The following is a 24,028-nucleotide window of genomic DNA, read 5'->3' as shown; positions in this document are numbered from 1 at the left end:
ACATATGAAAAATAAAACATGGGTTTTTTCCCAAAAGAAAAACAAATAAAGAGAAAAGCTTAAACCCAAGAAGCTGGGTAATTTGGAATTGCATTGATATTACTAAGTCTTGATTTATCTTTTCGAATACATTAAAAAAAAATTACATTTACTTGCAACTAACATGATTTTAATTATTCATGGAAAAAGTTTCCATTGGCAATACGAAATGGCCTTCCGTGACAGTTATTGTCGATTTGTTGGCATGTGAAGCTCGTAAGGTTGGATCTAGAATCGAATCTCACTTTATCAGTGGCAAAAAGTTGTGTAGGTCTAAGCTTACTCAATTTTAGTTAGACCTTCCACTAAATTTGAGCCATGTGCGAATTTCAATTGGTGTTGAACGCATTGAAATGACGACCCTTTGCTCTCTCCCCACCCAAGCAGCACGCCATCGCCCGTGGCATCGGTCTGAGTGGCATGGGCTGCTCAAGAGATTTGAGTTACAGCAGCTTTGGTTTTTCATCGCCATTGCTCGATGCTGAAGGAGCTCGCGGTCGCCCGCCATCGTTTGCTTGCAAGCGAAGCCCTGTGGTGGATGAAACAAAATAAGATTGGAAAATAGAGAGAGATTCGGGTGTTTTGGACGTGGACTGTTGCCAAAGGAAAATGATTTGTTAATAACTACGTCGAGGGTATACACAAAGTTAGATAGGTCTAGCCCTACTTAACTACTCATGTTTCTCATTGACCGATAGTAGTGATCGTTGTTACATCAATAAGTAATCCAATCTTTCTTATACTTTAAAGTTTGTTTTCGGCTAATAGTAAATTAGGTTGTATCTAGCAGCTAAATTCTCTTAATGATAGTCTGGTTTACCATGTTTTCCATGAGGCCATCTATAAATGATGGAAACATAACCAAACTAGATACTTGTTTGAAAAGCAATGCAATGAGGGCATAACAAGGACTTCTTGGAATACTAGATCTCTGCTTGTTAGCTAAAGAAAACTATAAATGAATTGGTATTCTTTAGAGGTTTATTTCTCCTGCTCGAGTGGTCCTCACCGGATCTAAGGGTGGTCGCCGTGCGGTCGGTCTCGCTTCACCGGGACCACGCAAATATGTCTCCTCGACTATTACACATTGTTGGCTTAGAAAGAGATGGCAAAGGTGCCTCCACACAAATTTGAGCAAAAGCTTCACCATCCTCCGTGTGAAATCCGCACAACCATTCACACCTAATCAAGCAATGATGACAAATGCTTCTAATTACTAGGAAATTGTCACCCGATAACAACACAAACATCAATGACAAATTAAAGGGACAGAAAAAGAATAAGAACATCTGCAAACCTAATCAAAGTGCTCTATAAAATAAGAGAATTTGATCTGCTTTTTTTTAATTTGGCTGGGGTTTGATCATTGAAAACATAAAAACAGTCTAATGCCCATCGATTCTCAGGTTGTTTCCGACGATAATTGATGTTGTCTTCATTAGACCTTGTAGTCAAGCTTTAACCTGGCTTTGGAATAAGATTATCATACATCACCTTGAGAAGTTCAAACAAGAATTTGATGCAGACGTTTGATATTGTCTTTGGCTTGACGGCCTCGCGTGGTACAGACCACTGCATGAAATCATAATATATAAATCTCTGGTGATTCCACCTCTTTGTGAACATTTGCATATATAAACACCAGCACAAGCAAGAACATTACTCACCCACGTTGCATGCAAAATCATTAGTCCTCTCTTGTGAAAAGCAAGAACAGGCGATACATTATGGGAAAGCTGCAACCAACCGCATCCAACACCAACCTCGAACCCTCACCCTTATGGGACGCCGACCCTACTTCTCCGCCGCCCGCCTCTGCAACTACTGACCCCCCGCCACCGGACTCTCTCACCACCGACCCGCCGCAAACTCGCAACACCAACAGCGATGACCACGAGAAAACCTCAACTTCACCACTACCATCGCCAAAACCCACAATTCCTCCACTTTCTCTCACTTCCCAGGTCGACCTAGAGCCATCAGCGCCGCCTCTGTGCCACCCCGACAACATAGAGTCCATGCAAGCGGTGGTTTTCCCACCAGCACCCCCGTTGGTGGCTGCAACCGTCTCGGACAACCAGATTGTGCCTTACGTGCCTCTTCAAAATAATAGCAACAAACAAGAAACGGGCCGAAACTTTGGGCCTAATAATGCAGCTACCGGGCCATATGGAGCGCCGGGAGCCCATGTCAATAGCCACACGGCCGCCGCACGGCCGGCGGTCATGTTTCCGCCGCAGAAGGTGGATCATCAGGTGCCGCTACCATCAGCAAACAACGGATCGGTTCCGGTGCATGACAACAATTTTGCACCGGCGGCGGCAGCATCGGTGGGTCCAGTGGGTGGGTCGAGTAGGCTGCAGCCAGAAGGGCCGCAGGTGATTCTGGTTCCGTTCGTTGGGGTTCCGTGGAGGAGTGGGCTCTTTGATTGCTATCAACATCCCACCAATGGTAAATTCTTTTTTGATGTTTTGGTGAATAATTTCACTTAGCGGGAAATTATTATAAAGTCAAAACGAACATTCTTCTTTTGACTGGTGTAGTTCAAGAAGCATTCTCGTTGATCGTCCAATTAGATAGATCACTTAGAAAAGAGAAATCCTAGTGATAAAGTGACTATAGTTTAATTTAATTAACTAAATGATCATTTCGTTAATAGACACTATACTTACTTCTTTGTGCCCTCAAGAAGACTTCACTTTTCATTCTATGTATAAGAGGGACTACCAGAGGCAAGAAAATGTGCAAAGGTGGATCCCATACAAAGAAAAAGTAATGGTAAATCTTTGTCCACACTCTGACCTGGGAAAGTTTATGTGCATATTGCATTTAGATTCGTAAAGTATTTGGACATTATTTTTCACACAATAATCTACATACGAAAGCACATAAAATATTTTTCCACACTCCTATTTTGTGTCTAATAACACACAAAAAAATATTACATGTATTTCTTGCAGCAATAATAACAACAGTAGCACCATGCGTAACATTCGGCCAGATTGCTGAGATATTGGATAATGGAAGCACCAGTAAGTTGTTGCTTTTTCTATGCCGTATATTTGGATGCAACTATGATGTGTGCATATGTATATTAAGAAACAATATGGTATTAGTAAGATTCATGTTTTTCACTACCTACAATTGTCAAACTGTCAGCTGAATGCATGGTGCGGTATACATTAGAACTTGAGCTTGTTCTGTGGTAAGTGGTTGTTAGTAACATCAAAGGAAAATAGTACATACATAGGTGAAATGTGGGAAACGCCGTGACAGTGGCTTTTTAATTGTGTGTTTTTGGATGTTAAGAAATATGCCATAAATATATTGTTGATGCGTTACCAAACAGCTTAGATTTTTGGTAAGATTGCTTTGTCTAACATGTTATTAGAGATCATCAGTATCTTCAGCCGTCTCGCCACTACTTCAATCATGCAATGGCATCCACCGAAGTTTGTTTTGTTTTGTGTCGTTTCATAGCTACGTATACAATGGCTTACAATATATCCTTAACCGATGCATCTTGGTCTTCAATGAGTTGATGATGCTCCCTCAAGTTCATGCCCTACTTTTCCTTTTGTCTCGTGATAGGTGGGGCCATATAGAAATTTGGTGTTCGCATTAACGAACTTTACTATGTGTGGATATATACATAGGTTGCTTGACGGGTGCACTTCTGTACTTCTTCCTGTTCCTGGTGATATGCCATTGGAACATCGGAGTCCGGTATAGAAGGAGGCTCCGGAACGCGTTTCAGATAGCAGAGACGCCAGTCACCGACCAACTCGCCCACGTTCTGTGCCCACTTTGCTCACTCTGCCAGGAGTTCCGGGAGCTCAAATACCGTGGCCTAGACCCTTTTCAAGGTTAGTATCAGAACTCATCATCTTCCCCATATTTCGTCCGAAAACAAACAAAAAAAGAGAAGTTCTCCGTCTACATGAACTAAGAAAAAACTGGGTTCTTGGTCGTAAAAAGGATCAAAGGACGACTAATTGTGTTTGTGTGCCTGTGTGGTGTTTGAGCAGGTTACCAAGGCGTGATCGCAGGTATTCTACACGAGCAGAGGCAACAAGGAGCGGCAATCATCCCTCCTACGAGCCAAGCGATGATGAGATGATCTGTGTGTGAGAAAGAAAGAGAGGATTGTGTTGAGCTTCTTCTCGACCCGTCTCTATCTTAGATGATTGACTTTACATAATTGTCCCGAGTGACAAGTTGGATCTTTAGATCGATCTTGTTGACTTTCACGTAAAATTCACTTGATGGGAGGGTTCTTCTAACATCTATAACTTCAATATGTCAATTGAGAGTCGTGAGGAGTTTCTGAAGATGTTTCCCTACGAGATTAGATGGCACCGCATCATTTGAATTAGATGTAATTCTTGTTCATTTCGACCTCTATGAAAATGGACGACAACATGACATACGCTGACTTAACACGGTGTAAAGATATCACGTCATAATGTGCGATACTGTTCCGACCAAAAAAATATGTATGATACTGTGAGTGCAAGATTTCAAGGGATGCACCATCAGTTAATTGTTAATTTTGTTTTCACATCACATGTAGACTGATATGCTAATTGGGTGGCTACTGCTAAGAGAGAAAAACTTGTTGGGTGACTAATTGTTGAAATGTGCACTTGTGAGTTGTGTTAGTAAAGTTCCATATTGGATAAGTGGAGTGGTGTGGAGTAGTTAACATATCCAAGTTGGCCCATAACTCACAGACTTAAGCTTTTGAGTGAAACTTGAGCTCCCTCTTGGTGATCTCGTCAGGTGAAGGTATTAGATTTCGGCTGCTTGCTCCCAACAAATGGTATCAGAGTCGATGGTGAGATTGGTGGGCTTTCAATCTATTCCGGTGTTTAGTAAATATCTCAACAAAGAAATCTTATGATCCACGCTTGTTTCGGGTGGAAATTGTCATCTCGGTTGGTCTGGCAAGAAGTGACCATGGATAGTTGGTCTGGTGGCTCAAGATAGAGACCATGGGTGATGCAATCCCAAGTTAGTAGTTGATGATAGTTGTTGAGCATAATTGTGGGTGCATTGAAATGACTTGGAAATTCAAGTTGAGATATGTTAATACAAAATGATATCTGAATTAAGGGGATACAGACCTAACACCTAGCTCACATGTGAGGAGGAAATTGTTGAAGCGTGCACGTGTGAGTTGTGTTAAGAAAGTCCCACATTAGATAAGTGGTATGGTGTAAAGTAGTTAATATATCCAAGTTGGCCGATAGCACACGGACTTAAGCTTTTGAGTGAAAGTGGGTCTAAATGAATATGTTGACGGGCTAAGACTTGAGCTTCCTCTTGGTGATCTCCTCAAGTGAAGGTATCATATTTCTGCTCCGTGCCCCTAACATTAATCCTCCTCCTTCAAAACCCTCCTTGCACAAGGATTAGAAATATTGACTGGATAAATAAGATTACAAACATATGAAAGAATTTTTAGAAATATTTTGTCATTACAATGACCTGCATATTCATGGGGATAAGTATACCGAAAGTTAATAAAATTTGTCAAGTACAATTGAGTAGTAAAATTTTTAAAAAATGCAATCAATTCCTAAAACTTGTATAACTGATGCAATTAAATCCCTCCGTTAATTCCATCAACTTTGAGACGTTCTACATGTTTTTTTGGCCGAGGTTTGATCATTGAAAACATAGAAACAGTCTTTGGCTTGGAATGAGATGATTATACATTTCATTGAGAAGTTCGAACAAGCATTTGATACACACTTTCGATACCGTCTTTGGCTTGACCGCCTCAGCTGGTACAAACCATCACATGAAATCATATTATATAAGTTTCTGGTGATTGTACCTCTTTGTGAACATCTCCACACGATGCAATGCATTGCAATCGATGCTCTCGTGCTGGCATGATTCCACCATTTTCATTCTTTTTCATCTTTCTTCTCAAGTTCCACCGTCTCCTTTCCTGTGATAGAGTTAAATTTGATTAACTACAATTTTTTTTTGGGAAAATAAAATATTAAAAAGCGCACTGTAATTATCGATCTAGGTTACCTAGAACATTGGATGGGTCCTACTTCATACGAAAATTTTTATAATACAGACTAGCTAACTGGTAAATTGGGACATCGATGAGTTTGCCGAAACGCAAATATATACATCAGCACGAACAAGAACGTTACTCACCAACGGTGCATGCAAAATCACTAGTTCCTTCTTGTGAGTAGGGCGATACATTATGGGAAAGCTGCAACCAACCTCATCCAACGCCAAACTCGAACCTGCGCCCTCATGGGACGCCGATCCCTCTTCTCCACCGCCCGCCAATGCAACTAACGATCCCCCGCTGCCGGATTCTCTCCCCACCCACCAGCCGCAAAATCGCGACGCCAACAGCAACGATGACGAGAAAACCTCCACTTCTCCACTACCATCACCAAAACCCACTATTCCTCCTCCTCCTCCTCTCCCTTCCCAGGCCAAGCCGGAGCCATCAATGCCGCTGCCGCCAATGACGCTGCACCACCCGGACGACATAGAGTCCATGCAAGCGGTGTTTTTCCCTCCGGCGCCCCTGGTGGCAGTGGCAACCGCCCCGGGCAACGAGATTGTGCCTTACGTGCCTCCTGAAAATTTTAGCAACAAACAAGAAACGGGCCAACACGGGCCTGGGTTTGGGCTTGGTCCGGCAGCTACCAGGCCACATGGAGCGCCCGGGGCCCAAGTTAATAGCCACGAGGCGGCGTCATGGCCGGGGGTCATGTTTCCGCCGCACGAGGCGGATAATAAGGCGGCATTCCGGCCGGCCCCAGAAGTCAATAACAACGATAATGTGCCGGCAGCAGCTGCACCGCTGGCTCTGGTGGCTAGGTCGAGTAGGCTTCAGCCGGAAGGACCGACGGTGATTCTGGTTCCGTTCGTTGGGGTTCCATGGAAGAGTGGGATCTTTGATTGCTGTCAACACCCCACTAATGGTAAATTCTCTCTTCTTACTTTTTGGATGACATTCTCACTTAGCGGAAATTATGATAAAGTTAAGATTGACACTCTTCTTTCAAATAGTGTTGTTCAAGAAGAACTCTCGTTGATTGTCCAATTAGATAGATCACTTGGATTTATAATGTGTGATGCTCACCGAGTGTACAATTTCATTTATCCATTTAAAGTTTATAGGAGAACTAGGGAAAGGGAAATCCTAGAAATGAATTGACTATACTTTAATTAAATTAATTAAATGGCTATTTCGTTCATAGACTTTATACTTGCGTCAGACAACAATGTCGGACAAATAAATACAGGAAAATGCAAAGGTGGATCAAATACAAAGAAAAAGCAATGCCAATATTTGTCCACAGTCACCTAGGAAAGTTATGTGCATATTGCATTTAGATTAGTAAAGTATTTCCACATTATTTTTGCACGATAATTCACTTACAAAAGCATTTAATATATTTTCTCACTCTCCGATTATGTGCCTAATAACATAAAAACGAATACATGTACTTTTGCAGCAATAATGACAACAGTAGCACCATGTGTGACATTCGGCCAAATTGCTGAGATATTGGACAACGGCAGCACCAGTAAGTTGTTTCTCTTCCTATGTTGTATATTTAGATGGACCTATGATGTATGTAATACATATTGTAATAATATATATTAAGAAATTATTCAGCCATTCGTGAAATTTTGTGGTTTTCAATACCTACTATTATAAAAATTCAAAGTGTCTGGTAAATGCGTGGTTCGATATATTTAGATACTTCAAACTTGTTCAATGGTAATTGATTGTCACTAACATCAATAGCTTTTTATTTAAGTCATTACAGATGTTAAGATATATTGCAACTGGTATATCATGTCATATTTAGCCCAAATAATTTGTGTCACAAAAAATCTCAAACTGGTATAATATTTACCTTAAATCGGTACACTCATGACAAATCTGGAAATTGATTTGGGATAAATGTGGCACGGATATACTTGTTTAGGTTTTTTTGTAATGCGAAAATTAGTTTGAGATAAATGTGACAAGAGTGTATCAATTTGAGATTTTTTGTGACATGAAAATTAGTTTGGGTTAAATGTAGCATCGGTGTACTGATTTGAGATTTTTTGTGGTATTAATGCTTCTATACATATTGTTCCCACATTTCGAAACAGTTTAATTTTTTTTTTGTCTAATACGTAATCCGAGTACATCAGTATCTTCTCCCGTCTCTCCACTACTTAAATCATGCAATGCACCAACAAAGTTTCTTTCCTTTATGTCATTTCACAGCTACGTATAAGGTTAATTTCTTGATCATCGCATCATATCCTTCAATGAGTTGATGATGTTCTCTTAAAGTTCATGTCATGCTATTCTTTTCTTCTCGTGATAGGTGGGGCCATATAAAAAATTTGGTGTTCGCATTCATGACCTTGACAACGTGTGCATATACACAGGTTGCTTGACGGGCGCATTTCTGTACTTCTTCTTGTTCCTGGTGTTATGCCATTGGAACGTCGGAGTCCGGTACAGGAAGAGGATTCGGGACGCATTTCAGATAGCAGACACGCCGGTCACCGACCGAATCGCCCACACTCTGTGCCCACTTTGCTCACTTTGCCAGGAGTTCCGGGAGCTTAAATACCGCGGCCTAGACCCTTTTCTAGGTTAGTGCCAAAACTCATCATTTTTCTCCACAAGGAAAAAAAGAAAAAACTTCTTGATCGTAGAAAGGATCAAACGATGACTAATTGTGTGCGTGTGTTTGGTGTTTGAGCAGGTTACCAAGGCGTGATCGCAGACATTCTGCACGAGCAGAGGCAACAAGGAGAGGGAAACATCCCTCCCCCGAACCAAGTGATGATGAGATGATCCTTGAGAGAGAGAGAGAGAGAGAGAGAGAGGCTTGTGTCGGGCTTCTTCTTGACCCGTCGCTACTTCAAATTTAACAAAAGAAAATAGCTGTTGTATGTTCCTCTCGTGGTAGAGCGCGACATGAAGCGGGTCTCCATTGTTGTCGAATGATTACAGAATCCCCATCTGACCAATTTTTTTCTAATTGTCCAAGTGATGTTCGTGTCTGTTTATGGAATGCATATACCTTGAATACGTTCTTTTATATGAACATGGCATGGTGTGAGGCTATCGTTAGTTGGATCTTTAGATTGATCGGGTGGTTTCACGTGAAATTTTCACTTGATCCGAAGGTTCTTTCTAACGTCTATTATTTATGCTCCTCATGCATTGAAATTGTCTTTTACTTTATACCTTGTATATGTCCATTGAGAGTCATGAGAGGATTCCGAAGATGTTCCCTTAGGAGATGAGATGACGCCCCGTGATTTGAGTCGGATCTAATTCTTGTCCGTTTCAAACCTCTACGAACATGGACGACGAGGTGACATGTGCCGACGCAATACGACGTAAAGATATCGTGTCGCAGATATACGACACGTGAATGCAAGATTCGAAGAGATGCGCCATCAATTACTGCGCCTCTGTTTGCACGTCATAACTACTGCTAAGACAAGGGAATTTGCTGGGTGAAATTGGGAGGTGCTCAGTGCGTCCGGTTCCGTTTTTCCCCTGCTCTTTCGGAAGAGACGACGGAGCAAGCAGGGGGGAAAATTCGCGGATACTAATTGCATCGGGAGGACGAAAACAGAATGAAGAAGAGACTATGTCCATAGCCTGTGAACCACACAATCCAGCAAACTCTCAAAGTTGAATGAAACTGAAGTACCCAGGGTTTTTGGTGGGAAGGGGAAAGAAAATGTGTCACAGGCTCCCAACCCTCTTACCTTTTGGTATAAAATCTGGATCTCCTAACTTGAAATGAAGGGTGTGCAAAGAAAAAATGACACAAAGGAAGGTATAGTTACCAGAACAAAACAACATTATGATGTCAACTTAAGATAGGGATGAAAAATGGAAGATGGTCTATGTATTTCCGACAAAACCCCAGCAAACTACAACATACCAGTCCTTTCTAAAGAGAATATGTACACCAGTATACCATTCATTAGCTCCGTATTGATCAGCTTACCACTAAATGATTGCCGCTGTTTTCTTCATTGGCGTATCTGGGAAGCTTATCGTCCCAACTATATATATTTGGATGGCAAAGGTGCCTCCACACAAAGTCGCCCAAAAGCTTCACCATCCGCTACTTAAATCATGCAATGACGCCCACAAAGTTTCCTTCTTTTGTGTCATTTCATAGCTACATATATTATGACTTAAGAGCATTTTCTTGTTCAATGCATCATGGCCCTCAATGAGTTCATGATGCTCTCTTAAGTTCATGCCAAACTATTCTTTTTTTTCTGATAGGTAGGGCCATAGAAAAATTTTATTGTTCTCATTTAGGACCTTCACAGTGTGCACGTATACACATGTTGCTTGACGGGTGCATTTCTGTACTTCTTGTTCCTGGTGATATGCCATTGATACATTGGAGTCCGGTACAGAAAACGGCTTCGGAATGTGTTTCAGATATCAGAAACGCTGGTCACCGACCGGCTCGCTCACATCCTGTGCCCGCTTTGCTCACTTTGCCAAGAGTTCCGGGAGCTTAAATACCGCGGCCTAGACCCTTTTCTAGGTTAGTACCAAAACTCAAACATTTTTCTCCGTAAGGAAAAAAAAATATCTTGGTCGTAGAAAGGATCAAACGATGACTAATTGTGTGCGTGTGTTTGGTGTTTGAGCAGGTTACCAAGGCGTGATCGCAGGCATTCTACACGAGCAGAGGCAACAAGGAGAGGGAAACATCCCTCCCCCGAACCAAGTGATGATGAGATGATCATGTGAGAGAGAGAGAGGGGCAGAGAGGCTTGTGTTAAAAAAAAATTAACTGTAGTATCTAATCCCCATATACTTTAGATGATTATGTAATTGTCCAAGTGCTATTTGTGTCTGTTGTGGAATGCATATACCCTGAATATGCTCTTTTACATGAACACAGTTGGTGTGAGGCTACCATAGTTGGATTCTTAAGCCGATCCGATTGATTTCACGTAAAATTCACTTGATCCAAGGGTTCTTCTAACACTCATTTTATGTTCTTCATGTAGCTTGTATGTCAATCGAGAATCGTGAGAGGATTCTAATGATGTTTCTGTTAGATGTATGCCCTAAAGTCATCATGTAATAGTTACATATTAGGGATTTAAGTTGTATTTTCAATTTCATTATTTATTTAATGACAATGACGTATTCATTCATTTGTCCAATTATTTAAATATATGAATGATTCCATAAGATCAGTTGTGACTGGACCTATTCTTGAGACGTTAAGAATATGTGTGACAGGTTCACAGTTAGACTGAATCTTTAAATTGTTCCCGGTCGATGGATCATTGAGTGGATATCAATAATCCTGTTGAGACCGGTGTGTTCTTAGCTCCACTGTTAAGTATTGGATATTTAAGAGAATGACGAGTCACGAGTCATTGGGTATTGTGATGCTCGAGTTAGAACACAGGTGCTTGTACCAGACAAGTTCACTGAACGTGACACGCATATATCGATTAGCAACATGGAAGCTTTTAGCGTGATCAATGCCTAATCGTTCATGCTCTGGTCTTGTGTAAATAATCCTTAGACCTGAGGCATAGTGTTGACTTGTGTGTTGAATGGCTATGGTTCATAGGTGCACATATTGCTGGTTCGTTGATCCGTCTCTGTACTTGATGGCCATAGTTCGTTCACATACGAAGTTACACGTGTGCGCAAAATGGAATCTGTCTCCTTGTTGTACGCAAGGTACAATAATGATGTCCTATGCAATCTAATCTTGACATTGCATTAAAATCCTCGGCCGGGGTTGTAACCGAGAATGAACTGTTCGTGTCTCGTATAAAATGCATGTCAATTAGATTTGTGCATATGATCGAATTGGTGACTTGACAAATATTCCATGGTCTTTGTTCGATCGGGACATAGTAAGGCAGAGGGATTGAATTATACTGTAACCAAAGCTGACAGGTTCATTATGTTCTTAAAACATTCACACTGTCTAGGTAGCCATGACATATTGCTAGATGTCAATCATGGCTTGTAGGACCTAGAGGTTGATCGGGACAATCAATTCTCTTGGGAGTACTAACGTGTTAGTGCAAGTCCTACTACTAGATCAGTGATGAACATATGGATGTCACACACCATAACTAATTTTGGATGACGTTGTACGGAAGAGACGATATTGCAAATATGTTTGCAATCGAATTAAGTTGGACTGAAATTAAATTAAATGGGATTTAATTGAATTCAATTTTTGTCATGGGCGTGTGTGCATATGATGCTCACAAAATACACATATGCTGATCATGCACTTCTATATTTGTATATACACGTTTATATTTATATATATATATAAATTGTCGCATGCACATGGCCAGCAAGTGCTGACCATGTGCATGGCACACGGTCAACAAACGGTTGCTGACCGTGTGCATGACACACACGATCAGCAACCGTTGCTGATCGTGTGCAATGTGCATGGCACACGGTCAGCAAACGGTTGCTGACCGTGTGCATGACACACACGATCAGCAACTGTTGCTGATCGCACATATTAATGGCGCGATCAGCAACTGTTGCTAATCGCACATATTAATGGCGCGATCAGCAACAGTTGCAAGACAATGAAAAAAAAAATGCATATGCAATTGTCATGTGTTCGTGAGAGTTAAGAAAAATACGTTTCCTCTCTTTCGACGCCGTGACTGAAATATCGAGAGTGCGAAGAATTATCGCCACAAGATTGCTAGCACAATTCTATTGGTGATTCTCCACAAGTTCTTCCTTCCGTTCATCGTGCGATTGGTGGTGTGTCTGAACTAGAGGTCCGACGGTTGTGGGGCTCGATCTAAAGAACATCCTAACCGAAATCGTTTTGGGCACGCTACGAGAGGTAATCCGTTTAACCCCCTATGATCTTTCGATTTTTTATTGAAACGCACGAACAACGCCTTTGGAGATACATATGTGGTTATATCTTTCCGTTGCGTTTATATTTTTAACTATGCATGTTTCGTAGAAAAACCAACAGTTTCCCTAAGAATGAGATGACACCCCATAATTTGAATTAGATGCAATTCTTGTCCATGTCAACCTCTATGAATATGGACGATAATGTGACATATGGTGACGTAATACGATATAAAGATACCGATGTCCTAGATGTACGACACGTGAGTACAAGATTCGAAAAGATGCGCCATCTATTAGTGCGCATCTGTTTGCACATCATAACCTGTAGAGATGTACTAATTGGGTAGCTACTGCTAAGAGAAAGGAATTTGTTGGGTTATAAATCCTCCTACTTTACTTTAGGGGGCCGCCAACTATTACCTAACGAGAGGGGATACGGAATTTACTTGCAGAGCCGAGGAGTTCCGGTAGAGCTGCTTCTGAACTCTCTGTGATGCTAGTCTATACCGACTTCGCAGACACAATCAAATACCGAAGCGAGCAAATGTTTTATGTCGAAAATAATCAGCAGACGCTAGGTGCGTCGCGTTTCATTATTCCCGTCTCTTATTCCCCTGCTCTCTTGGAAGAGACAGCACAGCAAGACGAGGGAAATTTCGGGATACTAATTGCATTAGAAAGACGAAAACAGCATGATGAAGAGACTATTGTCCATAGCCTGTGAACCACAATCCAACACACTTTCAAAGTAGAATGAAAAAGTGTGTACACGAGTGTTTGGTGGGAAAGGGGAAAGAAAATGGTATCACAGGCTCACAAGCTTCTTACCTTTTGGTATACGATTTGGATCTCCTAACTTGCAATGAAAGGTGTGGCAAAAGTAATGACCCAAAAGGGCATGCATAGTTACCAGAATAAAACAGCAATACGATGTCAAACTTATAATGGAGATTAAAAAAAAAAATGAAAGACGGTCGGGCGTGGTATGGGGTCTCAAAATCTCATTATTTTTCTCCGAACTGTCTATGTATTTCCGATGAAACCCCAGCAATCTACAACATACCAGTCCTTTCTAAAGAGATTATTTACACCAGTATACCGTTCATTAGCTCCATCAGCCCCCCCAACCACACCCTTTATTGATCAGCTTACCACTAAATGATTGCCGCTATTTTCTTCTTTAACGTATCTGGGAAGCTCATCGTCCCAGTCTTCACAGGCCAAAAATTTTCGATCCCTTGGGCAGGACGGAGAAATTTATCATGAGTCCCGGTAAATCGGCTGTGCCATCCACTTAAGGTGCAAATTCAGTTTTCCAGATTTGGCTCCGTCCAGGGGGAAGCTGTCTTTGTATTCCCCTTCCAATATGACTCGAGTCAGTGTCAATATGCATCTTCCCATGTAGTCCTACAAGATCGATAAGAAGACGAAACAGTGAATGCCTCGAACCGTGCGCTCAACGAACTAAGACCGGAAATTGTTCTGACAAAGCTACTAGGTAGTGACAAACACCATCAAAACTACAATGCATATCATAGTCTCAGAACCAGCCAGTCAGCGAATTGACATCACCTCCCAAGCAGAACAATGCAACATGAAAACAACCAGATATGAATCAATTTTCAACGATAGAACCTACATAGTCCACAAAATATAGAATATCCATATACGTGCAAGAATCTACCAACCAAAGCACGTAAAAACCAGAAAACATGACTCGGTTCCCTTCATGGTAGAATGCTTTGAGACTCTTCAAGGCAGGGAGAATAGAAACGCCATAAGATATCTGCCAATTATTACAGCAATGTTTTGGAATTCACAGTTTCACACATGCAGATTGTTTTGCCGTGTATAAGTTGACAAAGGGAACGGATACCCATCTTCTTGAAGTAACTTATAATGGAAGGCGTCAATTACCTGTGCAGATTTGGGATAAGGGGCACCAACAATGAAACAAACTGAGAAATCACGTTTGGTTTAACAGTGAAGCAAATGAAGATATATATGTATCAATTCGTAGATCTCCAATTGCCTCCATCTACCCTATGGCCCATTTTTAAACATAATTTGAAAATACGAAGCTGAAAACTAGAATCCTCCGCTATCAAATCTATGTGAAGTACTTCCTCCTGGTCAAATATAATCTGGAAATTTAGATAAATGACAAGACAAAGAGCTAGCAAATCCAAAGCTTTGACCAAATAAAGCGCACGTGAAAGCTGGTCCTTAAACAGGTAATTCTCCTTTTCTGGTTGTTGCTCCGAAATAAAAAAATTGCCCTAATTTGATCCTTATAATAAAAAAGAAAACAATAAAAGAGAGCAGTGTTACCTTCCCAAATGTGTCGTGATCCCAGATTTCTATAATCAGCATATCATGTAAGCCATCTTCTACAACAAAGTCAAATGTCTGATTCCAAACAGGGTTTAAACTGTCATTCACAACCTGAAAAGCAAGAGTCCTCGTTAAAAGCTTGAAAATAATAGAAAGAAAAACAAGAAAAATATCTTATGTCCGAAATTACCCTATCGGCCTGGATTTTCTAACTTGATGAAGGTCATACTGTTTATTTGTATTTACACGGCAGAACATGAAGATTAAAGCATAAATTCTTCACAGAACCAGATCTTATCAATTCATCAAAAGAATAAGGGATTCCATATACAAGTAGAATAGTAAATGACTTTTTTAAGCGACAAGCCAAAGGTATTTATTGAAGGTTAAAAACAAACAGGAATTTTATACAATTAAAGGCAAGCATGAGGAAAGTCTGACCCTGGTTTTATTTCTCATTCCGGACTTTTTCATGCTCACTACGATATACGGATCCGCTTTGCCCATCAGATCTGTGGGTGGTAAATCTTCGGCGGATATCACAGTGATAGAAAGTACTCCTCTGACAATAACATCCCTCTTTTTCGGCATAACACCGTTTCCATTTTCAGTAACTTCAAAACCATTCGCTCCACCTTTTAGAACCCTCTCCAAAGAGGTCATCGAAACATCGCGCTTGAACGGATTGGTAAAACCACTCTCCATCCCGTTGGGACAGTACAGCAACTCCAAATGCACCTGAGTTTTTAGCATAACAGAAGGGGATATATAATTCATTTCTGCAAGAAACATGTTCAACCCATGATATAGAAAAGAGGAGGAATGTCATGATGGCAATACATGAAAGTTAGTCATAATGACATGGACTGCACTTCCCACAAGTAGTGTCACATTGATTTTGTAGCCAGTGGAATTGCTATTTCTTCAACATCTAGAAAATTGCTTGAGAGGATGGGCATCTATACGAGTTTTCCAGCACTATGAAATTCAGAAAACAGCCAGGCCGATTCGAGAGACAACAATGAAGAAACCAAGACGTGTGCCAGGCAGCCAAACTAAATGCAATTCTATTTGGGTTCTGTAGAGACAGAGGAAGTTCCTTCATTTACACTATACCATTTTCTCCTTATATTATGGTCAGGGGGTAGAAAAGGCAGAAGGGACAAAAATTAGATGTGGGTCTATAAAGCTCGAAGAGTAGACTACAGAAAATAGAAAGGACTATGCAAAGTTTACCAAAAAACCCGTATTCTCACCTCCCCCCTGTATTTATTATCTCTTTGGATTTCCAAGTCTTTGACCAGCTTCAACCACACATCCTTCACTTTACCTGGTTCAAGGTCATTTAGCTTTACTTGAGCACACCCAATCAACTCAGCCGCCTGAAATCCCTCGTCATCATATATTTTTACCACCAAGTGCTGAGTGGATGCATCCTCAATTATAAATTCAAAGTGTTCATTCCAGACTGGATTCAACTCATTGTTCTGAAAAAATAGTTCTTCCATTGTTAGTTTTGAAAATTAAAGAGTTCAGGGACCAAGAAACTGCTAAGGAACTCACAATTGTTTTGCTCTTTTTCATTCTATCACGAAGAGGCCTGACATACAACACAGCGTAAGGATCTGATTTCCCAACGAAGTCCTTGTTTGTTAACTCCTTTGCTTGAACAAGTTTCACTTCCAACATCCCAACAGGCTTTAACTCTAGGTCACTGAACAAGAAAAAGTATTAACCCTCCTAGCATAAGGACAAAACATTGAGAATTTGCAAGCTCGTTTCCAAAGAACCAATATGCTATTAAGATGATAATAAAATTACAATAACAGCTATACTACACAAGTTGTAATCCAGCATCCCTCTTAATCAAATCACTTTCAAGCACTATCTTCTCCTAGATCGCATGTGCAAGCTCCCTACAAGAAGATACCACTTGAAGCACTAGAAATGGTACAATCCACATCTGCGATATCATAATTAGGACTTTCCGACATTAGGCCTAGATATGTCGATGTTGATCCCAGAATACCTTCTTCATTTTTCCATCCTTCATTAAAGCTAAAGAAGAATGAGGAGGCTCATATCCAATCACCAATGGCTGGTAAGCGATGTCCCAACTGCTATTCTAACCATTCCTCTCATAAGGAGATTATTCTGTTACCTGCTATTTAAACGCACTTCTACCTACACCAAATCCACTTCATATCTTGGCAAGCCCTCATGAGGTTCATCATTCTAACGAAGAAAAATGAGTCAATGAACAAAACTTGTAGTTCAGCAAATTTCTTCTACATCTCAATTTGCTTCACATTTACTGGGATTTCCCATATTCACCTCTTTCTTAATCTGGTCCATCATGCATGATAACAGGTGGCAAATGACCCATTTTTTCTCATCATTTTACTTGCACACAGCATTTCTCTCCAACATGAATGTGAAATAAGCACAACGTGCTGGCAGCAGAGAATTTGTCTAATCAGATGTTCAACTGTGCTTCTCTGTGTGTTTACATACCTATAATCCCCTGGCAGTATAGGAATAACCTTCCTAACAGGCCATGTAATTGAATCTTCAACAGCATCACGTATTGTGTCCTGGGAAAACATCATCAATCATAACTTTACCAATCCCAATGGCTCAGGAGGTACTTACAGATGAGAAAGGAGACAATTTGACTCACCTCAATCGCAGAGGAGATTCCTGGAATTGTAGATATGTCTCCGCCCACGACTTTTAATGTCAAATCCAGCTTCTTCTGCAAGTTGAGGATTAGAATGAGTGGGATCATGCACATTACCCTTCATATGGGAAAATGTCCAACATGTGAATAGCACAATTAAATTTGTGCTTGCATATATGAGAGAGAGAGAGAGAGAGAGAGAGAGAGAGAGAGATTTACTAGTAGCAGGAAGTTGTGTAACTAACTGGCACACATCCAAGGCAGTACTCAATAGAATATGCACGACCACTCATCAAAAGAAGACAAAAATAGCACAAAGTCCAGATGAACTAGATTATAGACTGGACTAGATTATAATTTTGGCCAGAAAAAAAGAAGAAGCAGGTTATCTTACTGGATAACGAAAACTAGATTATCTTGGTCTGGCAAAATTCATCTCAACCAATTTAATCTCTAACTCTGCAGATGGATGGATGAAGTTTTAAAAGATCCGTGAACTTGCAATGATCCTACCATCAGCAGAAACAAGGATAAAAAGGAAGATGCTGCACCTTTTCTCTGAGAGAAAAACAGACAGCTCCGAAGCAAGGAAACTCATCCACAAGCGGCTTAAAGATCAACCTGAAAACCCCAGTAAATCCAATGTTCTTTACCTACTCAAAAGAAAAAATTTGATCATTTTCCAACAACACTCAAATCATGAATCTTAATCTCCCAAACGAAAAGACACCAAAAAGACAATTCGCAACTTCTAGACATTCATAAATCATGTCATATGCATAATCTTGTCATATTTGATGTGATGAGAAAAGAAGTCCAAATCATTAACCAAATCTTACATTGAAACATCTGTATAATCATTTGTCATAGTAAAGAAGCAACTCGTTATGAGTTGTCTATTTTCTTGTAATTGTTAAATGCAGAAGATCTAACACTGCCAAATGGAAATTTCTCAGGAAATGAACCTAAAGGGTAAGCCTTAACATTTCTTAGGATGGTGGGGATGTTACGAATATGCATGATCAGCAAAAAAATTTAAAAGTGAACCACTTGAAAAACAATTTCCAGCAAACACATGAAAATTACCTGCACAGGTAGTGCTACTCCAAGTCTAGTGTTTATGTCCAGTATAATGCTCGGATTTCCATCCCAATTCATCTCCAACTCCATAGTCACACCACCACCACCCCCATCTTCAATAATTGAAACTCCTGAAAGTAAGCATCCATGATCAGATATGTGATTCGCAACTCTTACCAACAGATTTGAGATATATTTCTGTGTCTACATTTCACTCATCACCAGTGGTCTTTATCTTATCTGCTTATAGACAAAAACCATCAAAGAAGCCCCTTCCTATTGGAGAATAAGTAGTGGGAGGATGAGACAGTGTTTTTCGTCCGTTGTTATGAATAGCATTACCAACAAGCGGAACAATATCGCCATCATTGCAGAAGCCAATGTAGATGTAAGTGAAAATAACATATCTCGAGCATTGAATAGGATGCATAACTTGTCCCAAAAAGACATCTTTCTCTATCAAATCGTCAGGCCTCATAATCAAATGTATGTAACATTATGGTCCAACTCTAAGACTGTCCAAAAGAATTTTGATGCTGAGGAATCAAGAAAAAAAATATGTAACTCTTGATTATGGTGTTTTTGGATGACTAAGACGAAGTTAAGCATGATGCCTTCGGATAAAGTATAGGATTGCAAGTTCCAAAGTTGTAAATAAGGAGCAATTGGCTGCTGGAAGACGGAAGCATTCATTTCAAATAAGACAAATTCTTGCTTGATCGCATGTCATATTAAAGGTAAATAGGCCACACAGATCGAATAAGGCACAACTAAAACAGAGTATGCAACGCCAATTTCTAAAGAGAAAGTCGGATTAACCCACCTGTAAACTGTGGAGCCACGGTACCCAGAGTAAACTTGGAGAACTTGAGGGACGATAATATAACAGGCGTGTATTGTTCCAAAATGGGCTCAACACTAGCCTTTATCAGCTCAGATGCTGCCTACAACAGCAGAACCCCACCACCTCATAAGAAACAACTGTTGCCCAAGAAAATATACATCTTAGGGGAATAAACAGCGAGACCTTGAAATGCTACCTCATCAACATAAGGCCAGATCTTGGTCAGGTGAGAATTGAGCCAGGTCAACTGTAGAAGCACGATACGGTCGAATCAGTAAACCTAACTCAAGCAAACCACTGACCATACGAAGGGCGCATGATCAAGGAGCTAAATGTAGGAAAAGTTAAGAGGGAGAAACTCAACTTCTGCCTCTGAGAGAAGACGACCCAAGGAGGGTAAAATTCAGCTGGCAAGATCTTCCTTGTATCCTCCACTGTCATCCTGGAAAAAGCCGCAATCGCAGTCGCCTGATAATAAAAAGAAAAAAAACCAAGTAACGTACAAGCCCACTTCAAAAATCAGAAGATATATGCAAGAAATCAACGGCACTCAGATCAGGAAAGAACTGCAACTACTGACGAGCTGGGAGCGACGCTTGGATCGGGCATTCTCCGATTTCACGAACCCGATGATGAGAGCGAGCCCCAGAGTGATCCCCAGCACGAGTCCAAGAACGAAACCCATTGAACCAAATTCGCCAAAACGAGCAAGGCACGGCCTCACTGTCCCAGATTTGGCTCTTCCCAAGCGAAAAGACTTCCCTTTACCTCCCTTCCTTTCTCCGTTGGCCACACCCAAAAAGGGACTGTTGCCAAAAAGTTCGCTTTGGGGTCGGATTGATGTTGTCTGGGCAAATCTGGCATTAAACACGTGATCAGCAGAAGATTGCAGAACGACTCAGTGGGGTTTTAAGTTTCGAACTCCTTTTGGGTTCTTGGTGGGGCGTTGAAATCAAGAAGATGTGGGAAGATGGGGATGGGTGTGGGGGCGGAGACACTCGTCGTTTGCGGCAATCCCTGAGGGACCAACAACTGGAAGCGACGCGAGAGCAACACGGTCTCCTCTTGCCGACGCCAGGGGAAATAGTTTGACCTGCGAGATTCACAGATGATTCGCCGTTGAGGTCGGCCAGAGGCACGGTGTGCCGGACCCAGCTGCTGACCGTTGATAAACCTGGGACCAGAACGTGGGACCCAGGTTGCCGACAGTCGACAGGTGGGGATTTCACTTGCCAGGTCCCAGGTAAGATTTCTCGCTCGCGTGTGGGGACCCCAACGCGTGGATATCTACGAAGCCTGCCTTCAAAGGGATAAACGTTGTGCTTGCAGCTGTTTTAAGTTTCCTTTTTTTTTCCTTTCAGATTTCGTTTTACATCATCACCTAAGAAGATTGTATACATTGGATTAGGTACAGATTTCAGTTTAACTTTCGTTTTATCCACTCAGGTTGTCTAACTGTACGTATGTGTGCGATTCGATTCTCTAGGTTTTATTTTGTGCAACGAGTTCTCCGACTTTTTTAGTTCTTGCAATCAAATCATTCGGTGAGAGATAGCAATAGGCGATGATAGTTTGGTAGCCGACGAGCAGAAAACGGACCTGAAAAACTAGAAATGAAAAGAAATCTTGATTTGACGGTATTAGTTGCATTAGGTAATTAAAGAATTTAATTGGACTAATCGAGAGAGTATTTTTTTTGTCGAAAGAAAAATTGTATTCATTGCTCAAAAGAATACATGAAAAGTACATAGATTTTCGTGGCAAAGCAAATCAAAGTAGAGTAAAGCTAGAATACAACAAAACAAAACCAAATAAAACAAAAGAAGAAGGATCAACATAGCACTAGCAGGGTTAAGCACATACTCGTTTCATATAAACGGAACTGTCAAGAAAAATAATCAGCGGCCGATCATTAGATCTTGTATCATTATCAGTGATGAGGACATGCTGAAAATTCATTCTCCAATAACTACGGTGTTGCCAGTTGAGGTGCATTCCTAGGTTCGGCTTCCTCTACACCATTGCCGTATGGAGACAACCAAAACGGGATAAAAAAACATAGATCTAACTTTTGGAAGATCAAATCTTTATATTTCGGCAAGACGCTAAGACTCCTACGATGATCATTCATAGGAGATAGAGCATGGGAATATCGAATCCCTGAAAATATTGTTAAACTCCCGGATTTAAATCGGGAGAAAAAAGCTTTAAACTCTCAGATCTAGAATTAAATCAGAAGAGTTCAAACTCTCAAATCTAGAATCAGATTAGGAAAAGTGAGCTTCCAAATCTAGATCGAGAGAAAAGAACAAAAAGATTCAAACAAAATCAACGGAAGGGGGGGTGCGACTAACTCAAACCCTAACCCATGATTGAAGCTTGAAAAAGTCGATGGAAAGAGAAGACGGAGGAAGAGAAAAAAAACTTTTCGGCTGCTATGGATGTTAATTGCCAACTAATCAAGAGAGTTGGATGATTCAATTGCATAAACAAAAGTTAGAGGACCAAATTGCTTCAATCCAGATAGTTAGAGGACTTAATTATACAAAATAAAAGTTAGAGTATCAAATTGAAAAAACGCTAAATTTTAGATGACAAAAACTGTACTTTAACCCTTATAAATATTTTCCACAAAAAAGTAAACTGAAACTGAAGAATGGCTTTCAGGTAAAAGAGTTTGCCATGTCGGCATGTACGTCCAAGTGTTTGACAAAAGGGCCAATGTGAACAGATAGATAGTCAGGAGTCCGATTGCTGAAAATACAAAAATCCTGGGTCCCGCAGAATAGTTAAAGCAACTAAGTTGTCAATTCTTGTTAATAGCATAGATTCTATTGTCGTTTTCTTTAATCTTCTTTATCTTTGTGCCATATATGTTGGGATAAATAGCTTTAAATGCATCGTCAAATAGGGTTAAACAAGAAGGCCACTCTTTCTATTTGAGAAGGAATAAGTAGAGAGTTCGATTCCCCACCTTCTCAGCGAACTGAGGTAGGGATATTTAGTTTCAGAAGTGAATTTCGACTCCCATGCTCTGAAAAGAAGTATGGTAAAAGTCTAAGAGTGAGTTGAGAGTTAGAGTAGGACAGATAAAAAAAAGGAGGTAAAGTGGATAACGATAATTGTTCAAAAGGAATAAGTGCATTGAAAGTCGTAAAACTTATCGCGAAAGTACAATTGAGCCCTAAAAATTTCAAAAAATACTGATTGCAAAAAAAACTCAAACCCTAGGTGCTCTCCGTTCGACCTCTGGAGGTTCTTCTCTCTTTGCCTCAAGGTAATAACCAAAATTTCTTTCTGTGTAGGTTCTGTCTTTTTAGATTTCGCATGCGTTAGTTGTGCTTGTGCGGATGGTTGATTGGATCTTGTTCCCTTTGATTGTAATCAATTTTTCGCATCAATTGGAATTGTGTGATCGATCATCCCTATCTGGTGTTCAAGAGTAGTGGAAACATGAGCCCTAGTTCCGTTTGCTGATCAGGCCTTTAATTCTAGTCGTTTTGTGCATCTCGGATATTTTAGCATTGAATCCGGTCTGTTTTCTACTTGCGAGGTTATTATACCTGTAAGCTTGTTCATCCAAATTAGGTTATGCACTCCGAAATTAGATTATGCCTGTGAGGTTACGCTTGTGGCTTGTTAACACAAATCGAATCTGGTCTTTCAATGCCTGTGAGGGTATGCAGGCTTGTTAATCCATTGATTGGTGAAAAGGAAAAGGGTCTTGCGTGTGTTTCTGGATTTTAACAACCGATTTTTCTTAGCTCTTGATTTTTGAATTCCGAAAGATGTCTTGTTTTTCCTCATTGATTGCTCTGTGTCCTAATTCTCTTAGATATAATTGAGTGGCGGAGCCCTAGCGCTTGAAGTTTTCTTTATCAAGTATTAAAACTTGTCACGAAAGTACAATCGAATCCTAAAACTTTCAAAAAGTGTAATCAACAAAATGATTTAATTAGATCGATCTAACAAATTATAGGACGTGATTGTATTTTTTTGAAAGTTTTAGGACTCGATTGCACTTTTGTAACAATTTTAGGTTTTAATTGCACTTTTTTGAAAGTTTTATAACTCAATTACACTTTCGTGACAAGTTTTAAAATTTCTAATATACTTATCCCTTGTTCAA

General features: G+C 40.5%; 3 protein-coding genes across 4 annotated transcripts; 2 read left to right on the top strand and 1 right to left on the bottom strand.

The window, feature by feature from the left end:
- Window positions 1–1,689: 1,689 nt before the first annotated feature.
- On the top strand, window positions 1,690–4,474 carry LOC115684217 (proline-rich receptor-like protein kinase PERK12). Its single transcript, XM_056306540.1, has 4 exons — window positions 1,690–2,490; window positions 3,000–3,071; window positions 3,696–3,905; window positions 4,068–4,474. Exons 1-4 carry the CDS (start codon window positions 1,767–1,769, stop codon window positions 4,157–4,159), a joined length of 1,098 nt encoding a protein of 365 aa, XP_056162515.1. The 5' UTR covers window positions 1,690–1,766; the 3' UTR covers window positions 4,160–4,474.
- Window positions 4,475–6,271: 1,797 nt separating this feature from the next.
- LOC115684218 (uncharacterized) lies at window positions 6,272–10,829 on the top strand. Its single transcript, XM_056306469.1, has 6 exons — window positions 6,272–7,007; window positions 7,545–7,616; window positions 8,482–8,691; window positions 8,805–8,881; window positions 10,520–10,628; window positions 10,738–10,829. The coding sequence occupies exons 1-6, from the start codon at window positions 6,272–6,274 to the stop codon at window positions 10,827–10,829; spliced, it is 1,296 nt and encodes a 431-aa protein (XP_056162444.1).
- Window positions 10,830–13,845: 3,016 nt separating this feature from the next.
- LOC115684232 (synaptotagmin-5) lies at window positions 13,846–20,990 on the bottom strand. 2 transcript variants are annotated; one of them, XM_056306513.1, is made up of 13 exons: window positions 20,480–20,990; window positions 20,265–20,367; window positions 20,096–20,148; window positions 19,879–19,999; window positions 19,062–19,186; window positions 18,527–18,628; window positions 17,976–18,050; window positions 17,810–17,889; window positions 16,859–17,009; window positions 16,552–16,782; window positions 15,737–16,033; window positions 15,293–15,406; window positions 13,846–14,368 (listed from the first exon to the last, which is right to left on the bottom strand). In XM_056306513.1, exons 1-13 carry the CDS (start codon window positions 20,582–20,584, stop codon window positions 14,222–14,224), a joined length of 1,704 nt encoding a protein of 567 aa, XP_056162488.1. In that variant the 5' UTR covers window positions 20,585–20,990; the 3' UTR covers window positions 13,846–14,221. The 2 variants fall into 2 exon arrangements, with proteins under 2 accessions (XP_056162488.1, XP_056162489.1); XM_056306514.1 differs by lacking the exon at window positions 20,480–20,990 and adding an exon at window positions 20,445–20,463.
- Between the last annotated feature and the right edge of the window lie 3,038 nt (window positions 20,991–24,028).

This window comes from Syzygium oleosum, unplaced genomic scaffold (assembly GCF_021117445.2).
Source record: "Syzygium oleosum isolate NSW1041296 unplaced genomic scaffold, Sole_v2.1 Sole_v2.44, whole genome shotgun sequence".
In the NCBI taxonomy this organism is placed as follows: Eukaryota; Viridiplantae; Streptophyta; class Magnoliopsida; order Myrtales; family Myrtaceae; genus Syzygium; species Syzygium oleosum.
The sequence above is the reverse complement of the archived record's forward strand: the minus strand, read 5'-3'. Positions and strand labels throughout refer to the sequence as shown.

Excerpts from the sequence above, each read along its gene's own strand:
- LOC115684217 (XM_056306540.1), top strand. The coding sequence starts at position 1,767 with ATGGGAAAGCTGCAACCAACCGCATCCAACACCAACCTCGAACCCTCA. Across the intron at positions 2,491-2,999 it reads CTATCAACATCCCACCAATG|CAATAATAACAACAGTAGCA; the intron begins GTAAATTCTTTT and ends TATTTCTTGCAG. Across the intron at positions 3,906-4,067 it reads TGGCCTAGACCCTTTTCAAG|GTTACCAAGGCGTGATCGCA; the intron begins GTTAGTATCAGA and ends GTGTTTGAGCAG.
- LOC115684218 (XM_056306469.1), top strand. The coding sequence starts at position 6,272 with ATGGGAAAGCTGCAACCAACCTCATCCAACGCCAAACTCGAACCTGCG. Across the intron at positions 7,617-8,481 it reads ATTGGACAACGGCAGCACCA|GTTGCTTGACGGGCGCATTT; the intron begins GTAAGTTGTTTC and ends GCATATACACAG. Across the intron at positions 10,629-10,737 it reads CGGCCTAGACCCTTTTCTAG|GTTACCAAGGCGTGATCGCA; the intron begins GTTAGTACCAAA and ends GTGTTTGAGCAG.
- LOC115684232 (XM_056306513.1), bottom strand. The coding sequence starts at position 20,584 with ATGGGTTTCGTTCTTGGACTCGTGCTGGGGATCACTCTGGGGCTCGCT. Across the intron at positions 18,629-19,061 it reads GAGTAGCACTACCTGTGCAG|GTAAAGAACATTGGATTTAC; the intron begins GTAATTTTCATG and ends TCTTTTGAGTAG. Across the intron at positions 17,010-17,809 it reads ATACTGCCAGGGGATTATAG|TGACCTAGAGTTAAAGCCTG; the intron begins GTATGTAAACAC and ends TTTCTTGTTCAG.